General features: G+C 54.1%; 1 protein-coding gene across 6 annotated transcripts in view; it reads left to right on the forward strand.

The window, feature by feature from the left end:
* Baiap2 (BAR/IMD domain containing adaptor protein 2) overlaps positions 1–21167 on the forward strand; it is a 65537-nt gene that overhangs the window by 22305 nt on the left and 22065 nt on the right. For all 6 annotated transcript variants that reach the window (XM_050140107.1, XM_050140108.1, XM_050140105.1 and 3 more), the window contains exons 4-6: positions 17541–17602; positions 18185–18256; positions 18752–18889. In XM_050140107.1, coding sequence (XP_049996064.1) covers positions 17541–17602; positions 18185–18256; positions 18752–18889 — 272 coding nt within the window. The remainder of the gene's footprint in view (positions 1–17540; positions 17603–18184; positions 18257–18751; positions 18890–21167) is intronic.

Below are 21167 nucleotides of genomic sequence, written 5' to 3' on the forward strand. Positions count from 1 at the left end.
TTTTTTTCGAGACAGGGTTTCTCTGTGGCTTTGGAGCCTGTCCTGGAACTAGCTCTGTAGACCAGGCTGGTCTCGAACTCACAGAGATCCGCCTGCCTCTGCCTCCCGAGTGCTGGGATTAAAGGCGTGCGCCACCATCGCCCGGCCAGCTTAATGATTTTTATTATAGCAACTTTCTTTTCTCTGGAATACCCCTCACATTTTTATTGATGTTAATTGATTTGCTCCCAAGCCTCTGACTGCCCTTGGAATCATTTTTGTCGTCCATTCTCTGGGCTCATCCTCCTTCTGTTTCTCCTTTCTCCCTCTGGAGCCTCTGGTCACCTGGCTTCCTCCCAGGTGGAGCCCCTGTTCTCGGGATAGCCTGTCTGTTTTGTTCCAGTGCTGCTCTTGGGAGAGTCTTGTTTTTCCTTTTCGGTTCTACGCAGGGAAATGGAAAGTGGTTTTGCTGCTTTCCTGTCTCTCTCTGGCTTGGCTGGTTCCGGGTGGGGAAGGATCTTTGCTATGTTCGAAGCATCACCTCTCAGCTGTAACAGCTTCCAGCGGTTCTGCTGAGTTCAAGGCCATTTTCACCTGATTCTGTGTTCTTGGTCCTCACTCCCCGGAAGCGATTACAGTCTTCCCGGGAGCTCCTGTTATCTAGCCGCACTCAGGTGGGGCTGGGAATGGGGCCAGTGTCAGTAGTGGGGGTGGTGTATGAGCACCCTAGGTGAAGAGGACAACAGGCCACCCACGGGGGGGAGGATGCGTTTCCACAGAAATGTCCATAATCTAAAGTGGGGAGGTGAGCCTGAGTGGGAAGGGAGCAGAGCTTCAGAGAAGCAAGGCCTTGTAGTCCTCCTGCCACGAGCATCAACTACAGGAAATTGATGTGTACAGCCTGCTCTTCTGTTCTAGAGCCCTCAGTATTACTGTCAGCAATGGGCATGTTCATTTTCACCGCTGTAGAATATCCCACGAATGCAGGATTAACCATCCGTTTCTCTGGTCTTCTCCTGGTTATAACTGAGTTTATTCCCACTGGATGTTGCTGTTCTGAGCGAGCTGGTTCGTGGGGAGACAAATGCTCTGTGGCCTTGGCAACAGTGCTGTGAAACGGGGCTGGCTTGCTTCCTGTGCTGGTAAGCAGACCATGTTATCATGAGATGACCTTCTCTATATCATTTAGTCTTATCTGTAATTTTTTTTTTCCGAGACAGGGTTTCTCTTTGTATCTCTCTCTGTCCTGGAACTCGCTCTGTAGACTAGGCGGGCTTTGAACTCACAGGGATCCTCCTGCCTCTGCCTCCCAAATGCTCAGATTAAAGGCATGCACCACCACCAGACTTGTAGTCTATTTTTAATACCATTTGGTTTTTCTCCTCCTCCTGTCTACAGCTTTGTTCATTTCTGACCACTTGGTCGGCATGTCCAAGGCAGACTGATCTAGATATGGAAGGTCCCCATCGAGAGGTAAATCAGAGCCTCAGGGAATATAGCCCCTTCCGGGGTGAAGGGGTCTCAGGTCTGTCCAAGTGTAGAAACACTACCCAGACCACCCTCTATTGGTCCCTAATTACTTGTTTACAGGGGTCACTCTTTCTTTTCTGAGACAAAGTTATGCTGTGTTGTCTAGCCTGGTCTTGGACTCCTGGGTGCAAGAGCTCAATCCTTCCTAAACTTTAACCCGTGAAGTAGCTAGGACCAGAGGTGTGCTTCAACACACCTGGCTTAGTGATCCAATCTTGGCGGAGCCTATAAAGCCCACTCTTCACTGTGGACTTCCTTCCAGGCCTTTCTGGCCCAGGCCCTGGCTGCACAGGGTGAGACTGGTTGTCAAGCATACAGGAGACCTAACCAGGCTAATTCTTTCCGTCCTCCTCTTTCTGGCCAACCCCTACCCCTTTCCTTCCTCCCAGTGCTTCTTGTCTTTGTTCTCCCACATAGGGTGATGGCCAGGGTGAGCTTCCCACGTCTCCTGCTCTGCTCTGGGCAGACAGCCTTGTTAGGATTGTGTAGCATTTCACAGGCAGTGGGCATCTGCCCCTCCCACCCACCCCAGTCCCCTCTGGAACTTTGTGCTTCATTCATTCTTCTCATGGGTCACAAGGGTCATACGCAACCCCTCCCCTGCACACACACACACGCACACGCGCACACACACACATACACACGTACACACACACACCAGTCTCTCCAGAGAGTACCCCCTCATGCTGGACAATGAATGCCCAGGGAGTCGCTCTTGCTTCAGATGGTCCCCTAGAGACACCTCTTTGTTCCTTTTTTTCCCCTTTGGAGTAAGCTAGTGGCCTGGGCAGGGCCTGCCTTTGATCCTCCGTCTCTCTGTACTACAGACTGACCGCCCAGCCAGGGAAGGGCTGGAGACTGCAGACTCACGCAGGGACCATCCTCTCATCTCCACTTGGAGTGTTATTTTTCCCCTGCAGTGAGAAAGTCTGCAGCCTGTCAGAGCTCTGCTTTGATATAGCAGGCTGCTTAGTCAGGGCTGGAGGGTAGCTCTGAGCTCCGCATCCTCACAGCCCTTCTGATGCCCTAGCCGGTAGCCACCCACTTGCTGGTCTGTGGTGGCCTCCCTTCTCTGGATCGCCTGCCTCTGTCTCTGTCAGAGATGCCCTGGTGCCAGAAACAACTCTGAGCAGGTGAGCCCCGTGCTCCCTGTGTGTCACTGTGTGCGATCTGTATGTGTGCTTGGTTGCCACTTCTGCTTTCTTGGGATTTTTTGGTATGGGCTGACCAGCAACTTGGGATGATGAGAGTATCCATGCAGGTCTGAGCTCCAAGCCATTCATGAGTCTGCGGAGGCATGCACTTGGCCAGGGAGCCCTGGGTGGTGGCCTAGGGCTGGGCAGGTACACCTGGAGCCAGCAACTCCGCTGTGCATCCGTCAAGCTCCCACAGAAGCTCATGCTCCTTCGCCCGTGACTGAAATCTGGAATTGGCTAAGATGTGACAGCACCTGCCTCTCTGATCCATAACCCTGCTGTCTGGCAGCTGTAGGGCTGGCGTGGAGGACCCAGAGCAGGCCATAAGTGGCCGCATACCTTCCTTTATTTCTGGGCCTTGGGTGCCCACCATGGCTGCCCCCTGAACTGACTGTTCTTCAACCCCTTGCCTGTCTCTGGAGGCTTCTTCTGTGCTTTGCTTTAAAGGGCTGCTTTGTACCTGCTGGGGCCTGCAGCAGGCTTGTTTGTGATCACAGGGACTTGTGTGCCTCAGCTGGGGCCCTCCTGGCTGCTGAGTCTCAAAAGGCCCAGGGGGAACCAGCAGATGGTCTGTGCTGGCCACAGCCTCCAAGTAAGGATGCTCGAAGACAGGCAGCTCCGCCCTGCCTCAGAGTGTGGGCTTGGCTTCCGTCATGGGTCTCTGAGCAAGTGTGACACAGTCATGTCCTGTCTGAAGTGTCCTGTCTTCTCAGGTGGTCCGAGACTGCCCTGAGGCTATAGCATGGTTGCTTTCCCATATCAGGCTCACTCAGCCAGTTGCACTGTGTGGCCCTAGGCATCCAGCTCTGGAATGGAGGGGGCTTAGACCTTTACCCCAAGAGGCCTTCCAGCTGTCCCCAGCGGCACCTGTTGGCCTAGGTAGTTTTGAAGATGCTGGCCAGTTGGGCTGTGGTGCTTTTTGTGAGGCCGTGAGGTGGTCTGACTGCATCCTGTTGCTCCTAGGTCAGGCGGAGCCCACCCACATCTGGTCAGGGAGCTGGAGTATCTCAGCCTTCCACTTCAGAGAAGAGGCTGTGGTCCCAGCCTCTCCTTGGGGCACGTGACAGCAACTGGGTGTGTTACCAGTTGTCAGAACCTCACAGGGCAGGATTCATCTTAGAGACTGCTAAATTCTGAGAGGCACTGTTGGAGGTCTTGATGAAACACACTCCCTGGGAGCTTTGGCTCTTGTCCATCCCTGAGGCGCCTGACTCTTGAGGTCCAGTCTGGGCCAGCTGCCTGTCAAGGTTAGGACAATAAAGGGGTGAAGGGCTTGACAACGCCTGAGATGAGTGGGGCCCCCTTCCCAGCTAACGACACTTCCTCTCAACTCGACAGTAAAAAATAAGGATCGCAGAGGTCCCTTAGACTCAAGCCAGGGTCCCATGGTTTTTGTTTTTGTTGTTGTTGCTTTGGGAAGGGGGTTTCCAGACAGGGTTTCTTTGTAGCTTTGGAGACTGTCCTGGAACTAGCTCTTGTAGAACAGGCTGGTCTCGAACTCACAGAGATCCGCCTGCCTCTGCCTCCCGAGTGCAGGGCCCCATGTTTTACCGTGCCAAGTACACTGTGGACGTTGCTGGGCAGTTACTGGGCACCTTGATTCAGCTGAGGCTCTGGGGCTGCCAGCAGGGTAGGCTCAGGTGGCCAGGCCTCTTGTGTGGCAGCCCTGGCCACCCTGCTGAGAGCCCGGCGGGGCCTCACTGAGGCTGTGGAGAGATTAATAGCAGTCTGAATTCGATTTGCTGAATCCTGGGCAGTGACTATGTGACAGCCAGGGGAGACGCAGCAGGTGTCCGTGTTCTTCAGCTCCTGGGCTGCTGTGTGATGGGAATATCAATGAGGACAGCAGTGACAGAGCTGGTGGCTGCAGGGGCCTCCTGACTGGTGCTTTCCATCCTCACTCTACGGAACAGCGGTGTCACCTGGCTGCAGTAGGGCGGGCTTAGAGCCCAGTCTGGGGCCCTGCGAAGACAGCGGGCTCCCTTGCTGGCTCTGGTCCTGCTCTGAGAAGCTTGGCTCTACCAGGGTCCCAGGATTGCCCAGAGGTGGGGTTCATATTCCCTTCCAGCAGCTCAAAGGCCCCCAGGGACACCCCTGAGCATAAGGCCAAACCCTAAGGACTGAGCTACCCAGGAGTAGAGGCAGCTCTGGGAGCCCCTCGGAGACTCACAGATCTGTGGTCAGCCTTGTACCCTGAAGTCAAAACCTGTTTATCACATCCGCTCTGACTCCAGGGAGGGCTAATGAGGGAGAGCACCAGCTGCTCACTTCTCGGTCAGCAGTTAGCACAGGGTCCTCCAGGCATGGCCAGCAGCCTCTGTGGGTAGGTCTCTGCCCTTCCCTGGGTCCCACAGAGCACTGGCTGTCAGGAGTATGGGCACATCAGGCACCTACATACAGACTGTGCTGGGAAGAGATGGGCCACTGGATGCAGTAAGAAACGTGGGCAGGTACAGAGAGGGTCAGGGGTCTTCTAGTAGCCCTAGATGGCAAACTTAGCACAGGGTTCTTCAGGGCCAGTGGTAGGACTGGTCAAGAGTCCAGTCAGAGATGGGAGAGGTCCGGGTAGCCCTGTCCCCTGAAGAGCGGTTGTCACATGGGTTAGGTCATGGACGTTCTGTGCGCAGGAGGGAAATAAGGTGGCCTCAATCCAGGGGCCTCTGAGATCATAGGTTTCTGTGACATAGTTTAAAGCACTCTCAAAATAAAGCAATCAAACAAAAGCACCAAAAGGGGAGGGGGAAGAAGCAGACAGGTGTGGCGGCTCACGCCTATGATCCCAGCACTGGGGAAGCCAAAGCAGGATGATTATCAAGAGTTTGAGTCTAGCCTAGGGCTCCATGAGTTCCTGTGTCAAAAGACAAGCCAGGCCGTGGTGCACACCTTTAACCCCAGCACTTGGAAGGCAGAGGCAGACAGATCTCTGTAAGTTTGAGTCCAGCCTGCTCTACAGAGTGAGTTCCAGGACAGCCAAGGCTACACAGAGAAACCTTGTCTCAAAAAACAAACAATACTAAAAAGGAAGAGGGCTGGAGAGATGGCTCAGCAGTTAAGAGCACTTGCTGTTCTTGCAGAGGTCCTGGGTTCAATTCCTGGCATCCACACAGTGACTTCCAACCATCTGGCGATGTTCATGTGTACATATGCGCACATGCAAACAAAACACTCATATATATAAAATATATACTGCATACACACATGTGTATATACGCGCACATGCAAACAAAACACTCATATACACATATAAGATATATACTGCATACACACATGTGTATATATGCCTATATGCACACATGTATATATAATATATATAATAAATCTAAAATATATATAATAAATTTAAATAAAAGTAACTGGTCCAAACTTTTAATAACCAAAGGCTTTTAATAACTCTGTGGGCTTTTGTTATATTGCCCTTGGTATATGTTGGTATACATTGGAAGCATTTCACCACCGACCCGAGATCTCATGAGAACAGTCACATCCCTGGAGACTGGGCTGGGTCTTGTCCCAGATAGACTAGCCAGCTGAAATGAGCATGTTGTGGATGGTCAACATCCGCACAGTGTCCAAGAATGCCAGCTCCATCTCTTTAGTGTCAGAGGACAAAGATGAAAGGGACACTGGGCACAAGTTGTCAGAGAGGCATGGTCCATGGGACAGCAGCCCTCAGGAAGGCCTGTCTGCCTTTTACCCTCTGTCCATCTGCTGGTCTCCACCCGGGAACTTCTGTCAGATCCGGAGCATAGTTGGATCCCAGGATGGGTTTGGGGGATATTCAGCAGAAGTTGGCAGTGTCTTCCGTCTCGAGAGCACGTCTTTCTGCACAGCATACAAATGCTGTGCATCCTTCAGGCTGCTGAGCTTGTGTGGAATGCGGGTGACCTGGGTGCCTGTCCCTGTCTGCCCTTCTGCCCTGTGAAGGAAGGAACTTCCTCATGCCATCCCAAGCCTGGCCGGTATGTTTCTGGGTAACACTGAGTGCATTTTTGTTCACGAGCGCTGGGGTGCTTCCTCAGGACTCCAAGATGGCGCCACACAGGCCTGACAAGCCACATTGCTAACGAGGATCAGCTGGTTCTCGGGAAATTAGCCCGAAAAGAATGCAATAGACTCTGTTCTAAGCTGCGGGCAGGAGCTTGAGCTCTCATACTGAGGGTGTCAGACAGCTTTCTGGCCTGGTGTCTAGTTTACTTTACCAAAGGAGCTTGGTCACCATGAATAGGAGTGGGAACGTGGCAGGTGCCCTCTGTGGTCTGTGGTCCTCACAGACATCAGGTACAAGAGAAGATAGACAGGACTGAGGACCAGCAGGTCTTGCTAAGATGCTCTCTAGTGAATGGGGCAGGGAGGGGTCCTGATGTTGTTGGATAAGTTTCTGGCCACTCATCTACATGGGAGGACATTGGATCAAGTCCCACCATCTTTGTCTCTCTGTGCAACAGCCACATCAGAGAGAGCCTATAGCTGCTTTGTGTACCATGACTCAGAAGCATGTGGTCCATGGCCAACCAGGATGCACTCAAAGTTCCCAGATGGGAGCAGTCCCCTGGATGACACTGGACCAGGGGTCTGAGCAGGCAGAATGCAAATAGTGGCCAGTGACTCAGGACAGTGGACACTGGATTGGAGCCTGGGCTTGGCCCTACCTCTCCCTGCTTTTCTCAAAGTCTGAGCACCCATGGTCTAGCTGTTGAGACAACATGGACATCCAGGTGACACTTTGGACTTGTTTTGTTTCAGAACAACATGCCTGTAAGCGCTGCTGTCTGCTGCCATCACCATGGCAACACAGCCATCGATTTTCTCTCGGTCACCCCCTGGCCACATTCCACTCTGGCCTTTCCATAGGTGGGAGAGGAGCTGTACTTCTGAAGAACTGGTGTCTGGAGAGTAGCTGAGGGAAGGCAGGATTAGTAACTGTCCAGGGGGCCCCTTGACTGTCTCACCTCCTGTCCGCCCCTTTCCCGCCCAGCGGTTTTAACAGCATGGTGCCCTGGCAGCCCCCTCTGTCTGTCTTCACCTAATGAGAGCTCTATATTGGGGCCTTGTTCAGGCTATGTTAATTAGCTCTCGGAGGTGCCTTTCCGCTCTGGAAGCCACCAGAATAATTGAACATTATGGATATTTGCTCCAGAAGGCTCTGGAAGGTGGAGGTGTGCTTACAGCCAAGTTTGAGCAGCTGGCCCCTGGCATAGAGCCCCTCTGCCACCGCGGAGGGGGTGCCCAGCAGTCGGGCACTGTTGTGCCTGAGTACCCCCTGATGACCCTCCACAGCACGAGCACCCTGCTCTCGGGCTCTCTCCCCTATTCTGGGGACTGGAGCTAACTCCGGGAGGGCTGCGGCAGCTAGGGTCACCTGAAGGTTACAGACGCCCCCTCTCCTGGCCCGCAAAGCTCACCTGGTCTGTAGGCTACCAGGAGCCTGTTTCCTGTCTCCACCCTTGAAGGCTTTGCTGAGGACACAGGGAGCATGTCAGGCACTTCCCTGCCAACGCGGACCTGAGGGAGGCTGTCCCTCTCCCAGCACGATGCCCACTTGCCACTGTTACAGCTTCCAAGTCAAGCTGTGCTTGTCTTGTCTCTCCTTCTGGATAAGGTTGGGCTCACAGGGCTCGATAGCTGCTGGGCCCAGTTTCCTGACCCGGAAGGATCTGACTGATCTGACTGCCATGTTCTGCTGGTCTGCCCCGACACTCCATTTTCCTATGCTTTGCTCCGGGGAGGGCCCAGGGACAGAGTCCTGGTGGTATAAAGAAAACTTAGCTCTCCTTGATTCCCACCGTCTACTGAGGCTCCCCCATGAGGTACAGATAGAGTGCCTGGCCCAAGGGTCGCACTGAGCTTCACGACACAGGGGCAGTTCTCCCTAGACTCTGCACTGAACTTTGACTGCGTGAGCATGTCATGGGGTCTAGCTGAAATCCCTGTAACTTTGCCACGACACTCATCCCCGTGGGAGCATGTCAGAGAGCAGTACACAACCTCCTCTAGGAAGAGGACACTGAGGCACCTGCTGTTTAGAGACCCTGGGGGCTCTTTACTCTTTTTCTCATGCCTCGCCCACTCTGGCTGCTCTGAAGAGGGGACCGTCCAAGGACCAGCCCTCAGCAGGGGTGCTGTGCCTGTGGTATTGGAGGCAGCTGTCAGCAGGCTAAGCAGTTGCCTCACCAGCTCCTTTCCCCAAATCAGGAGATCTGGCCCCGGTGACTCTGGCAACCGGGTATAATATCCACTCATTGCTTAGCCACCTGCGGTCTGCCAGGGCCTGCAGCCCTTCCCTATAGGCCCCGTAGTAATTGAGGTCTGTTACTCAAACCACCCTCTTCTTCATGGGAACAGCTTTAGCCAGCAGATGGGCAGTGGATCAGAGACCTTGCTGCTGGAGAAAGTGGTGTGCTTGGGAGACCGTGGCCTCACAAAGGACCCTTGTTGGGCCGCCCCTTTGTGTGTGATGCTTGCTGTCTTCTCACAGTCTTACCCACCCTCTCATTCCATGCCTGGAAGCCTGGGGTGGAGACCGCCTCCCTGTGATCACCTGAGTTTCCTTCTGCTTGGCTGTTGGCCCAGGTCGATGGCACTAGTGAGTCCCGGACTTTGGTAGTGCACATGGAGAGGGATGCATCTCTTGTCTGAGTCCTGGCCTCCCACAGAATGTGCCCAGCCCTGCACAACAACAGTCCAGTGATGTGCAGCCGCTCACACTGCACCCCGACCACTGCTTTACCGTAGATATCTTCATGGGTCTGGGTTGCGTTGATAGCAAAGTTTGCTTTTGGTCCTGGGGACTAAACTTAAGTCACTGGGCGTAATGGCGAGTGCTTATACCCACAGAGCCATCGCACTGAACAAGTGTTTCCTTCTAAGGTCTTTTTTGAAAATATTGTCCTCTCTCCATGCAGAATTAGGAGCCCCTCATCTGGGGCCTGGGGCGGCCTTGGGTGGTGTCTGCACTCCATTCCCTGCCTCCTTCAGTCTCTTGTCATCTGCACATTATAAGAACACTGTTGTTTCCGAAAGAGAAAAGTAAGGCTGAATGTTTTGAATTTTTATTACATTCTTATTTTTGTGTGCACATAAGTGTGCAAGGTGTTTGGGCGGTGCTGTGGAAGGACAAATTGCCAGAGTGTGTCTCCTTGTTCCGTACACCCCCAGGATCAGGCTCAGGCTGTCAGGCTTGATGGCAGCGCCTTTACCTGATGAGCTGTTTAGCTGGCCCAGGACTGAGTGTTTTAAGGCACAGTTGTTACAGAGAGTACAATGTAGGGGACACTCTGGAGTATGAGGTGAGGGCCCTGGCGTGCTATCCTCATAGGCTTGCCCAGCACAGAGCGCAGGCACATGGAGTGCTGGCTTGCCCGCAAGAGCCGCAGGAACAGCTGCATCTCTGCTCTGTGGGTTTAAAGGGGACCGGTGTCAACCCTACTGTCAGGACACTGAAGGTGTCCTGATGTGGCAAGACGTCCTTGCTCCTAGGACACAAACTGGGATACTGAGCTCGAGGCAGTTACAGTCTCTGCAACTGGCTCAGAAAAGTCACACACACGTGCTTAACGTCAGGAGGAGCACTGAGCAATGGGCGAGCCTTAACACTCGCAACTGTGGCGAAACCAGCGCTGTCCGCTGTACTGTCTCTGTGGCTTTCCCATAGACTCTAGAGGGTGGGGTAGGGAGACCGTGTGCCTCCCTCCCAGCCACAGAGCCATGGCATCCTCCTTTCATCTCCAGGCAGCTTCCCACCATGGGAGCTCCTGGGAATGGCTGTAGAACCAGCCTACCCAGGATTCACCCACAGCTGCAGCCAGTGGTGTAGCTGAGTCTCCACCGCCAGCACTCTCAGGAGACTTCCTGGTGCTTGCCAGGTTCAAGTGGAAGGTGAGGTCTGCTCTGTTTAGAACTGGGAGGAGCAGCAAGGCAGGTCCCACTGCTGCTGCCTGAGGCCTCGTCAGCCACTGTCAGCCACAGGTATCCCCAGAACACATGCCCACCCCATCTCCCGTACCACTCCCCAAAACCCATGCCCTCCCCCCTCCTGTACCGTGCCCCCCCCCCGTTCTGTTCCGAGTCTGTATGGCTGGCCTTCCCAGGCTTCTCTGAATGTATCACAAGCCCTCTTACCTGTCAGTCCAGATGGTTTTAAGCACCTGAGTTTGGGTGGAGACGCCTGAGGTCTGCCTCTGCATAGGCTGCTCCCTCAAGTCTAATCTTTCCAGAGTTCTGAAGACACCACCTCTGTCACCTGTTCATGTGCATTTGTCATCCCCACAGTACCCGCCACCTCCAGGGCACTGTCTTCCATGTCCAGGGCCCTTCCTCTGACTGGGGCTTGCTCATGATCCTGCGCCCTACACTGACTCTGCAGGCTGCCCCCCGACTCTCGCCTTCAGCCTTACTTGAGGTATGAGGACTCCCCTGGAAGCCATGTGCCCCTTCGCCCATTTCCTTCTTGTTACGAACTCACTGGGCACCCAGTGGTGCCAGCACTGCTTCTTGAGCGCTACCATGTCCCTCAGTTTCCCAGCTGCTAGCCAGCCTCGGGCTCCGCGTGGAGCTGTCAAGGCCTCTCTGCTCTTCTGTCGGGTCTTGGATACTGCCCACGTTGATCTCCTGGTCTTAAATCCTTCCCTTTCCTCAGCTCCCCAGGACCAAGCAGTCTGGGTGTGTCACACTGGGTCTGTGTAATTTTGAAATCGGCCTGAAATTAGTTAGGAATAGAAACAGACAGGACTGAGCCCTGAACCTCAGGATTCCAACATTTGGCCATCCAGTTCCTGCCAGGTGAGGGCAAGCCTCCAGGGAGAACTGTGTTCTTGCTTTATCTTCAGAATAGTCTAGGAGTAGCCGGGGCAGGGACAAGGACAGGGTTCTTAGGGGAAATCCAGACCAGTTCAAGCCCCTTGGCCGCCTTGGCAAGTTCCACCTCTGTGTGGGGAAACCCTCAGTTTTCTAAAGTTCCTCCAGTCTTCAGATGGCCATTGTCCTGGCAGAGGTGTCATAGTGGCAGAAGTGAGACCCCCTAGTCTGCCCATACACTGAGTTCTGCTGCCGGTACCCTTTCTGGCTATATACCTGAGAGGGCCTCAAAAACGTGTATCATACCTGGCACACTTCCCAGCACTCAGGAGGTAGAAGCAGGTGGATCTCTGAGTTCAAGGCTAGCCTGGTCGACATAGCAAGTTCCAGAACAGCCAGATCTACATAGTGAGACCATGTCTCACAACAATGACAAAAGAAGGTATATCACAGGACTGGAGAGCTCGCTAAGAGGTTAAGAACATTGGCTGCCCTTCCAGAGCCCCTGCATGGCCACTCACAACCATCTGTAAGTCCAGTTCAGTATATTCAACTGCCAGTTCTGGCCTCCATGGCACCAGGCACACCTGTGGCGCACAGAGATCTGTATATCTCAACACGCGCGCGCACACAATGTTTAAAAGCATGCAGCAGGAAGACTGATCACGTGAGGCCATACTTAGGGCTGTCATGACCCTGTAGGCCTTCCGCCACAGCTGCCCTGGATGCGAACAATCAACAATCGAGCTGGACAGTTTTGTGTTAATTTAACCCAGGCTCTCAGAGGAGAGAACCCTCTACTGAGAAAACGTCTCCATAGGATTATGCTGTAGGCAAACCTGTGGGGCATTTTCTTAATTAGCGATGGATGAGGGAAGGTCTAGCCCATTGTGGGTGGTGGCAGCCCTGGGCTGATGGTCCTGAGTTCTATAAGAAAGCAGGCTGAGCAAGCCAGGAAGAGCAAACCAGTAAGCAGCACTCCTCCATGATCTCCGCATCAACTCCCACATCCAGGTCCCTCCCCTTTTAGAGTTCCTGTCCTGAATTCCTTTCACGATGAACTCAGGGTTAGACTTTGATGATGTGGAAGTGTAAATCGAATAAACCCACAGGTGCTTTTGGTCATGTTTCATCACAGCAGTAGTGACCCTAAATACAACAGGAATTGACACCAGGAGTGGGGTTTAGGAAGAGCTCTTACAGAACAACTCCATATATAGGGATTTGTATAGAGAGAGAGGAAGGAGATTTATTAGAATGGCTTACAGGCTGTGGTCCAGTTAGTCCAACAATGGCTGCCTACTGCTGGAAGGCCCTAGAATCCCCGCTGGTCTTCAGTATGCACCAGAGTCCTGACGTAGACGCTAATGTCAGTGAAAGGACGGACTTGCCAGTGAGTGCAAGCAGTCAGGCAGCCTAGATACGTGTTCTTTCCACCCAAAGACTGTTAATTGACCACGGAAATGGAGTCTCCTAGGTGTGGTGCATACACCTGTGTCCCAGTATTCAGGAGGCAGAGGCAGGAGGATCGGGAGTTCAAGGCTCTCTAAGGCTATATAGTGAATTTGCTCCTGACTCCACCCTGAATGAAATAGGTGAAATCTTACCTCAGAAACAAAACAACTACCAAAAGGAAAGGAAAAGGACGGGTTTTCCGGCCTCTGCTATAGCACAGGCGGACACTGTGGCTGTCCCCAGTCCGTGTCCCCACCCCTAGGAAGGGGGACATTTCCACGTGAACCAGATTGCACACTAGCCCTCCAGTGTGAAGCCAGGTTACTAATAGTACCAGAAATCTTTAAAACTGAGGCTTTGGAGTGACATGCAGGGTGACTCAGATGACCTTTTAGCTACTTGACTCACTCTACATTGGTAGAGGCTGAGGAGGGTGTGGTCTCCTGCTATGGCAACCTGTGTTTTCATCTTTATCCCAAATGTGTTGTTTCTGGCACCCACCTGTGCTTTTGGGGGATCTCACCTCCTATGTTCCCCAATACTTGGGGTCCTGGAACCCTCCTGTGTCCAGCTGTCCTAGCCCCAGTGTCACCCTCTACGGTTACTGCTCCCTCCTTTGATGCACAAAGGCTGACTCGCTACCCTGGCATGCCAGGGGCTTCCGTCTCTCTGGGATCTGCCATGCCAGGGCCCTGGGTTGGGCCACCTGCTGCCAGTCACCCCTGCTGATACTCCACTCCCTGGAGAGGTTCATGAGGTGGCAGCTGTAAAGATTTACCTCCCTCATTCACTGTTTGCTCTGGCACATTGGGCCTCGTTTCCCAATCTGATCCGGTTTTTCAAGTTTGGGGCCCACCTGTGCTGTGGCCCTGGCACTCTAGGTCCCCAGGAGATGGGTGGATTCTTCCCGTGGCTCGAGAGGTGGCTCAGTGGTCAAGAGTCCATACTGCTTCTACAGAGGACCAAGTTTGGTTTTGAGCACTCATGTCAGCAGCTCACAGCTGCCCCTAACTCCAGCCTCAGGGATCTGATACCCTCATCTGGTCTCCACTCGTGTGCACATACCCCCAACATTATTACAATAAAACATCTTTTTCTAAAAGGAAGCAAGCCTCTTCCTTGTAGCACAGCGCACCTGGAAGGATCTTCCTGGGAAAGGAGAGGGTGGGAGATCTTAGAGCCCACAATGAGGGCCCAGCCCCTGCTTCTTTCTCTGTCCCTCCTGGCCTGCAGTCCTTCAGATGCAAGAAGTGCACAAGGGCCAATGGACAAAACTTCTCGTGGCCTCTGGCAGAAATCAATACCCCTGGCTGCAGACTCCCCCTCTGCAGTGGGGTGCTCGGGGTGGCTAGTTGTGCCTCTCCTGCATGTTGTGCTCATGGTACTCCAGGGGTTAAGTGCTGGCGGCTGTGTATATTCAGGCCCTATTGCACGTGGCTTCCTGCAGCTGCCTGTAAAATGCAGTTTAAGATTCACCATGTGGGCTGAGCTTGCACGGCACCAGCTTGCATCGCACGCTCTCTCTCTCTCTCTCTCTCTCATATGCATACACACATGCACACGTGTACCCTGTTCTTTGCCTAGGTGGGCCCCTGCATGCATACCCACCATATGTGGGGGTGGGGACAGGCTACCCCGCTGGGGCTCTGAACTGAGGGTTCTAGTGGATCAGAACACTGCTCTGTGTCTGAGTGTTGACACATCCCAGATGGAGCGGTAACTGCTGTCCTCTTGGGCCTGACACCCATCAGCAGAACAAAATCCTATGAGACCCTTCACACACCCGTGGGTATCAGGAGTCCCCTGTAAGGATCTGCTGTCTGATCACACGACTCTCCGAGGTTCCTGGACTGGCGTGCACTGCTCTCTGTTTGATCTTGACATTGACTCGTCATTCTGGCCCTAAAGAATGTGGCCAGAGGAAAGAGCAACAACCTATACGGAGATCTCTAGCTACGCGCTTGGTTGCCGCTGCCCCGGTCCTCCTCATGTAGACCTCACAGCCATTTTGAGGGGCTGGTCGCACAGGCCAAAGGAAGGGTGGGTGGGCATAATCCAAAGTGAGAGAGTAGGGCCAGTGCTGCCAGGGACTCAGGTGGGTTCCCCTGCCAGGCCAGACTGCATACCCATCGTGGTCGCGTGCTTTCCCCCTGGGTGTAGTTATAGCTCATTCCCAGGTGTCTGGGATGTTAAGAGCCAGGAGATAGACCCCAGACCCTCTGAGTCATGAAAACATGATCAAGAAAAGCCCAGAGTACTTCTGGGTCCTTCCTTGTCTCGGGGGCAGCGGGTTTCCATCCTATGGACCTTACAGATGCAGAAGAACACGAAGGACCCTAGGACTTGCTACTCGGGGGCTTGTATTTCTTGCTTGCACACTGGTGGCTTCTGGTCTGAGTGTAGAAAGCTCTGATTTGTTGCTTTGGGTTTCCCGCAAGCCCTGTTCTGAGCATGTGGGACATTGCCCTGGTGACCCGCTGAACGGTCGACATGCCTGGGCACGTGTGCTGGTGGCAACAAAGGCCACGTCCCCATGGCCCCACCTCTCCCCTGGCCTCATCTGTTTATCTCAGCAGCGATAAGGGACCAGGTTCCTTCACAATAAATTCTGTCCCCTTGTGGTCCCCAGTCCCTTCAGGCACAAGGGAATCCAGGTCCAGAGTGGGCCAGGAGTAGGACTTCCGTCCTCTTTAGAGGGGTCTGGCAAACCTGAGGCCACTTGCCCTGACCCTCGGTGTATAAGTTGTCACTGACTTTGTGACCACAGTTTCCTAATGGCCATACACAGTTATGACAGGGATGCAGTTTCTGGGGTGGTCATTGTCCCCTTGCCATAAGTGTTAGGCTTCATGCAGGTCTGTGGTCATACACTCAAGGCGTGGTGCCGGGCAGACGCCTGTGCTGTTTTTACCCCTGGCATCCACGGTACGTTTATCCAGGTGACTCAGGTGGTTTGCTCACAGCTCCTGCCAGCTGTTGCGTTTGCCCTTTGCCCGCAAAGGATGACCTGCAGGGCGGTGGTCAGCAAGCAGTGTGGGGCTGGTATGGTGGGTCGTAGATCTGGCCACTGCCCACCCTGCTGACCTGGAGAAGTTCTTTGCTACTGACGGTGGCTGGTGTGGCCTCACACGCGATGCTAACTAGTGTAGGAAATCTGTGCAACGCCCAATCTTCAGTCAGTGCTCAGTGTCCCTGTGGTCATTGGAATTAAAGCAATAGCTCATGGGCCTAGGAGGGTTCCCCGAGAATCTGGCCTCCCCAGACCCGGATGAACTCCCCAGGGGAAACTGATGTCCCAGAGGAAGGCGCCCTCCAGCTAGGGCTTCTGTTGTCAGAGGATTTCTTCTGGTTTCCAGTTGGCAACAGTGGATGACAAAGAGGGACTCCTGGGGAGAAAAGTCCTGCACCAGGCAGGACCAGAGGAGCAGCTTAGCAGCATACACTCCAGACACAGACGTGGGCCTCCTTCTCTGTGTCTGTCCATAGCACCCAGCCAGGGTCCCGGACTCCCCCAGAAGTTACCAGCTAGTTGCCAGGCAGGCAAGTGGAACTAGACACTAGTCCAGCCTGGAATGTGTGCCCCAGGCAAGTGATATCCCAGCTAGAAAGGCCCTGGATGGTATTGACTGCTGGTCATTGTTGGACTTAAAGGAAAGTGTGCGGGGCCCTTGGTGCTCAAGGCTCTTCCCTTCTACTTTCTTCTGTTGTGTGCTTGTCAAAAGCAGGAGGTGGCTATTGGCAGCTTAGTGTCGGCTCTGTAGACTGTTGGGGCTCAGCTCAGCCCAACGCTGGGCAAACAGACACTAGTCCAGCCTGGAATGTGTGCCCCAGGCAAGTGATGTCCCAGCTAGAAAGGCCCTGGATGGTATTGACTGCTGAACCTGTTGTCTCAGTCTACCCTTCACGTGTAGGCCACGCCACATCAGTTCCCTCAAGCATTGGTGTCCTGGGGAAACATTTATGGAGCCGTAGCCATGCCCAGTGCTCCGTGGCAGTGAGCCTAGGCCCCTGCCAAGCCGGTCCACAGCACCAGTCCACCAGCTTGGCTGACACCACGGGTCAAAAGGGCACATTCTGCCAGGGCAAGTGGCTCTGAGACCACTTTGTCCTCCTGGGACTCATGCCAGCTGAGGACCCAGGGCCCAGAATGCCTTTCTCATGCAAACTGGCAGTGAGGCCTTGGGTCAGAGAGGGTGGTTTCCTGTGCCTTGCACAGGAGGTGTGTCTGCCCTGGTGTGTGGCTCAGTACATCACTGGCTGGTGTGAGGTCTATGTAGGTGCCGTTCGTAATGCAACGTGGGTAAAAGCCTGTCTGCACAAGGCCTCCCACCACATGTCCCTGCCCTACGCATGTGCTTCCATGTGGACACCTGAGCTGCCCATAAGGATGCCAGGCATGCTAACTCAGACTCTAACCCCTCATTATTTTAGACTCTTCTGTTCCTTCTTCCCCTCCCACCGGGCTTTTTTTTTTTTTTTCCCCAGAAGCTCCTCTGTCTAGAGTCACGGACCTTCTGTGGTGTCCAGTGTTTAGTCCTGGTGTAGGCTCAGTGACTGGAAATATCTAACCCACTTTCTTTCCTCCAGGGGACGTCCTCTTCCAGATGGCTGAAGTCCACCGGCAGATCCAGAACCAGCTGGAAGAGATGGTGAGTGTGGCCTCTGGGACCTCCACCTTGGGTTCCAGGAGCAGACATGGGTGAGCAGTTGGGTCCTCAGCTGAAGAGGACCGGCTATGTGCTTTATCTGTGTGTCTATTGGGACTTCCGTAGCTATGCGGTCAACACTCAGAGACAGGAACACCCACAGGTCACATGAGTTACAGTGATCTGCCGGGAAGATGACTGTGTCTTGGGGTCCCGGGAAAAGAAAGGAAATCAGGGCCTCATGCTCGGTTGGCCACGGGGACCTGTGATAGGTCAGCCGTGGAAGGGTCACTAGTGCCTTGATGAGAGCCCTAGCCAGGTCCCCGTTCTTGCTGCTCATGGGTGGCAAAGTCAAAGTTTTCTCTCAATTCAGGTTCAGTTCCTTCAGCCCTTACCTGAACGATCCATCAGAGGGAGGGTGGTGGAAATGGGGTGTCCAGGCTTGAAAGACTCCTGTCCCATCCTCACCCTTGGGAGCCTCCTGGCTCCTTGGGGCCTGCATGGTACCATGCCCAGGCTGGCTCTGCTCCCGTTGCCTGAGACATGTCTCACAGCTGCCTAACAGTGTTTCCTCCCTGCCTCCAGCTGAAGTCTTTCCACAATGAGCTGCTCACACAGCTGGAACAGAAGGTAGAGCTGGACTCCAGGTACCTGAGTGTAAGTACAGCCTGCGCCGGGTCTGCTGGGCCACCATTGCCAGGCCTGCCTCTGCCTCTGCCTCTCCTGGGGATCTGTCTCCTAGCTGGACTCCCACCCTAGTGGCCTAGAGAAGAGCCGTGTGTAGCTCCCCTGCCTCTCAGCCTCTCGTCATAAGCCCTTGGCTTGTACCGTAGGACGCACTGAGTGCCTTGTCTGTGCCTCACTGTGCTTGCCCCTCAGCCCAGGCTGCTGCAGTACCCACCACCCAAGTTTATGGCCTTGCACCTACTGTTAGGGCCAGGGAATGAGGACAGGCTGCTTCCAGGTCTGATTTTGGTATTAGAGGTTAGGGATCTGCCAGAGGAAGACAAGGAGGAGGCCTGCAGCTGTGGCCCCTGCCTCACGCTGGCCAGCGGGAACCTGCTGTGGCTAGGGAGCGGGGAGGATGGAGGAGGGGGCATCGAGCGGTCTGCAGCACTCACAGGCGTCCACAGTTGTGTCGTGGTTCCCCAGGCTGCACTGAAGAAGTACCAGACGGAACAGAGGAGCAAAGGTGATGCCCTGGACAAGTGTCAGGCGGAGCTGAAGAAGCTCCGCAAGAAGAGCCAAGGGAGCAAGAACCCTCAGAAGTACTCGGACAAGGAGCTGCAGGTAGGGCGGCAGCTGCCAGCACATGGGCGCATAAAACCCCAGGCTGCAGCTGTGGCTTCATGCCCCTTTCTTGGCAAGGAAGAGCTTCCCTAACCGCCCATGAGCACACTAGGTGTCTGTCGAGGGAGGGGGAAGCCCCCAGGTGTGGCAAGGCAGGGCTGGATTTCTGGAGTGACAGCCTAAGTCCTTGAGCCAGAGGGGTGGTTAACTCAGCAAAGATGTTGGGTAGGTTCTCGGCTACCATGCAGAGGCTCAGGCTAACCTTCCCCTTGACCCCCTTGGATTCCTGCCCAGGAGCCAGACCCCAGACTGCTTTTCTAACCAATCTTTGATCACCCACTCCAGGCTGGTCAGTCAAGGTCATCTGAGGCAGATGGCCCTGGAGGCTTCCAAGGGCCGGATTCACGGCCATTTTCTCTGCCCCTTCACCGGCACTGCAGGTGCTGCGTGCTGATCAAGTATAGGATATTGTGGCCAGACTGACACGTCAGAATCTAGGACAGTGTCCTGAGACTGAGCAGGCCGAGAAACCCCTCACCTACTCTTGCAGGCCTAGCTGCACAGATAAAAAGGTGTACCGCAGGACACCCAGTGTTTGTAGAGGAGCACAGGGCCTGGGGGGAACAAGGTGTGCTCCAAGGCCTGGGGTCCCCACTCTTACCTGTAGCAGCAGACAGCACCCACCACCCAGGCGCGTTCCTGCCCAAGACATGTGATTTTCCTCTTGTGCCCAGAGTGCCCCTGGGCCCAGGGGAGTGGGGAGGGCTGAGGATGCCAGCGTGGCCTAGGAGAGTTGTCGCTAAGCACATGCACTCCTGATGGGGAATCTCACAGGCCCATGGGGGATTCTGCCCTGAGTCCATCTGTCCTAAACAAGAGAGCAGGCCTGGACGGCACTCTTCATGGGAAGGGGTTGCCATAGCAGGAAGCTTTCGGTCCCTGCAACCTGCCACTGCAATCTCACACATACAGCTTTTGCAACAGGATGCCTTCCACCTCAGGCACATTTTCCTGAGTCCTGGGTCTTTGTTTTGATTATCTGTATATGTTTGTGTGTGTGAAGGTACATATATATACAGGCACACATTCATATATGTGTGTGCAGAGGCCAGAGGACAACCTTAGGTCATTCCTCCTTAGACTCTTTACGCCTTCTTTCTAAGAGTCTGGTTGACTTGAAGCTTGTCAAGTAGGTTAGGCTGACTGACCAGTGAACCCAGGGATCCACCTGTCTCTGCTCCCCAGTGCTGGGATTACAAGTATAGACCTAGGTTTATTTGTGTGTTTTTCAATGTGGGTTCTGGGGCCCACACTCAGGTCTTCACACTTGCAGGGCAAACACTTTATCGATCTAGTACAGCTCCCAGCCTTGTTTTGTTTTTTGTTTGTTTTTCAAGATAGGGTTTCTTTGTGTAGCCCTGGCTGTCCTGGAACTCACTCTGTAGACCAGGCTAGCCTCAAACTCACAGAGATCCGCCTGCCTCTGCCTCCCGAGTTCTGGGATAAACCAGTGGTATGCACCACTACCGCCCAGCTTACGTTGTTAGTATTTTTAATGACCCTCTGTGATCCATGGCTGCCTCCAAGGACATGTTCAGGCTGAGGCTGTCACACAGGGAACGCTGTGAGCCTTCTGGGGTTGTTTGTGGACAGCTCCTCAGGTGAGCTGCAGGATTAAGGAACAGATATACATTCATCAGTGTCCAGCTGTTGGTGCCTTTTGTCAATTTACTCTCAGATGGCCAACAGACATCACCCTGCTGCCTGAGAGGGGAGCGGGCTCTTCAGTGCTGGTATGGGCTGTGCAGGTGTGGGCCGCGCAGATGTGGGCTGTGCAGGTGTGGGCCAAGCAGGTGCGGGCTGTGCAGGTGGGATGGCTCCTCAGTGCAGGCATGGACCATGCAGGTGTAGGCCATGCAGGTGTGGGCCATGCAGGTGTGGGCCATGCAGGTGTGGACTGTGCAGGTGTGTGCAAGTGGGATGGCTCCTTAGTGCAGGCATGGGCCATACAGGAGGGCTTTCCATCTGTGAGCACACAACCTAGAGGGAACCTTCGAGGCACCAGTTTAGCAGCCCGGTGATGGGCTTATCTTGTTTACCCCCTGGTGACAACATTATTTAGACACTAGACACTATAGAATACACGTAAAACCTACAGTACAACGGGCTTTAGTAGATCGGTAGAACTGTACAACCGTCGCTCCAATCTGTAGCAGTTTACCAACCTAAAAAGAAGCCCGTAGCCAGCAGCATCCACCCCCATGGCCCCCACCCCCAC

This window comes from Alexandromys fortis, unplaced genomic scaffold (genome assembly GCF_014885135.2).
Source record: "Alexandromys fortis isolate MF-2015 unplaced genomic scaffold, M_Fortis_MF-2015_v1.1 scaffold_39, whole genome shotgun sequence".
NCBI lineage: Eukaryota > Metazoa > Chordata > Mammalia > Rodentia > Cricetidae > Alexandromys > Alexandromys fortis.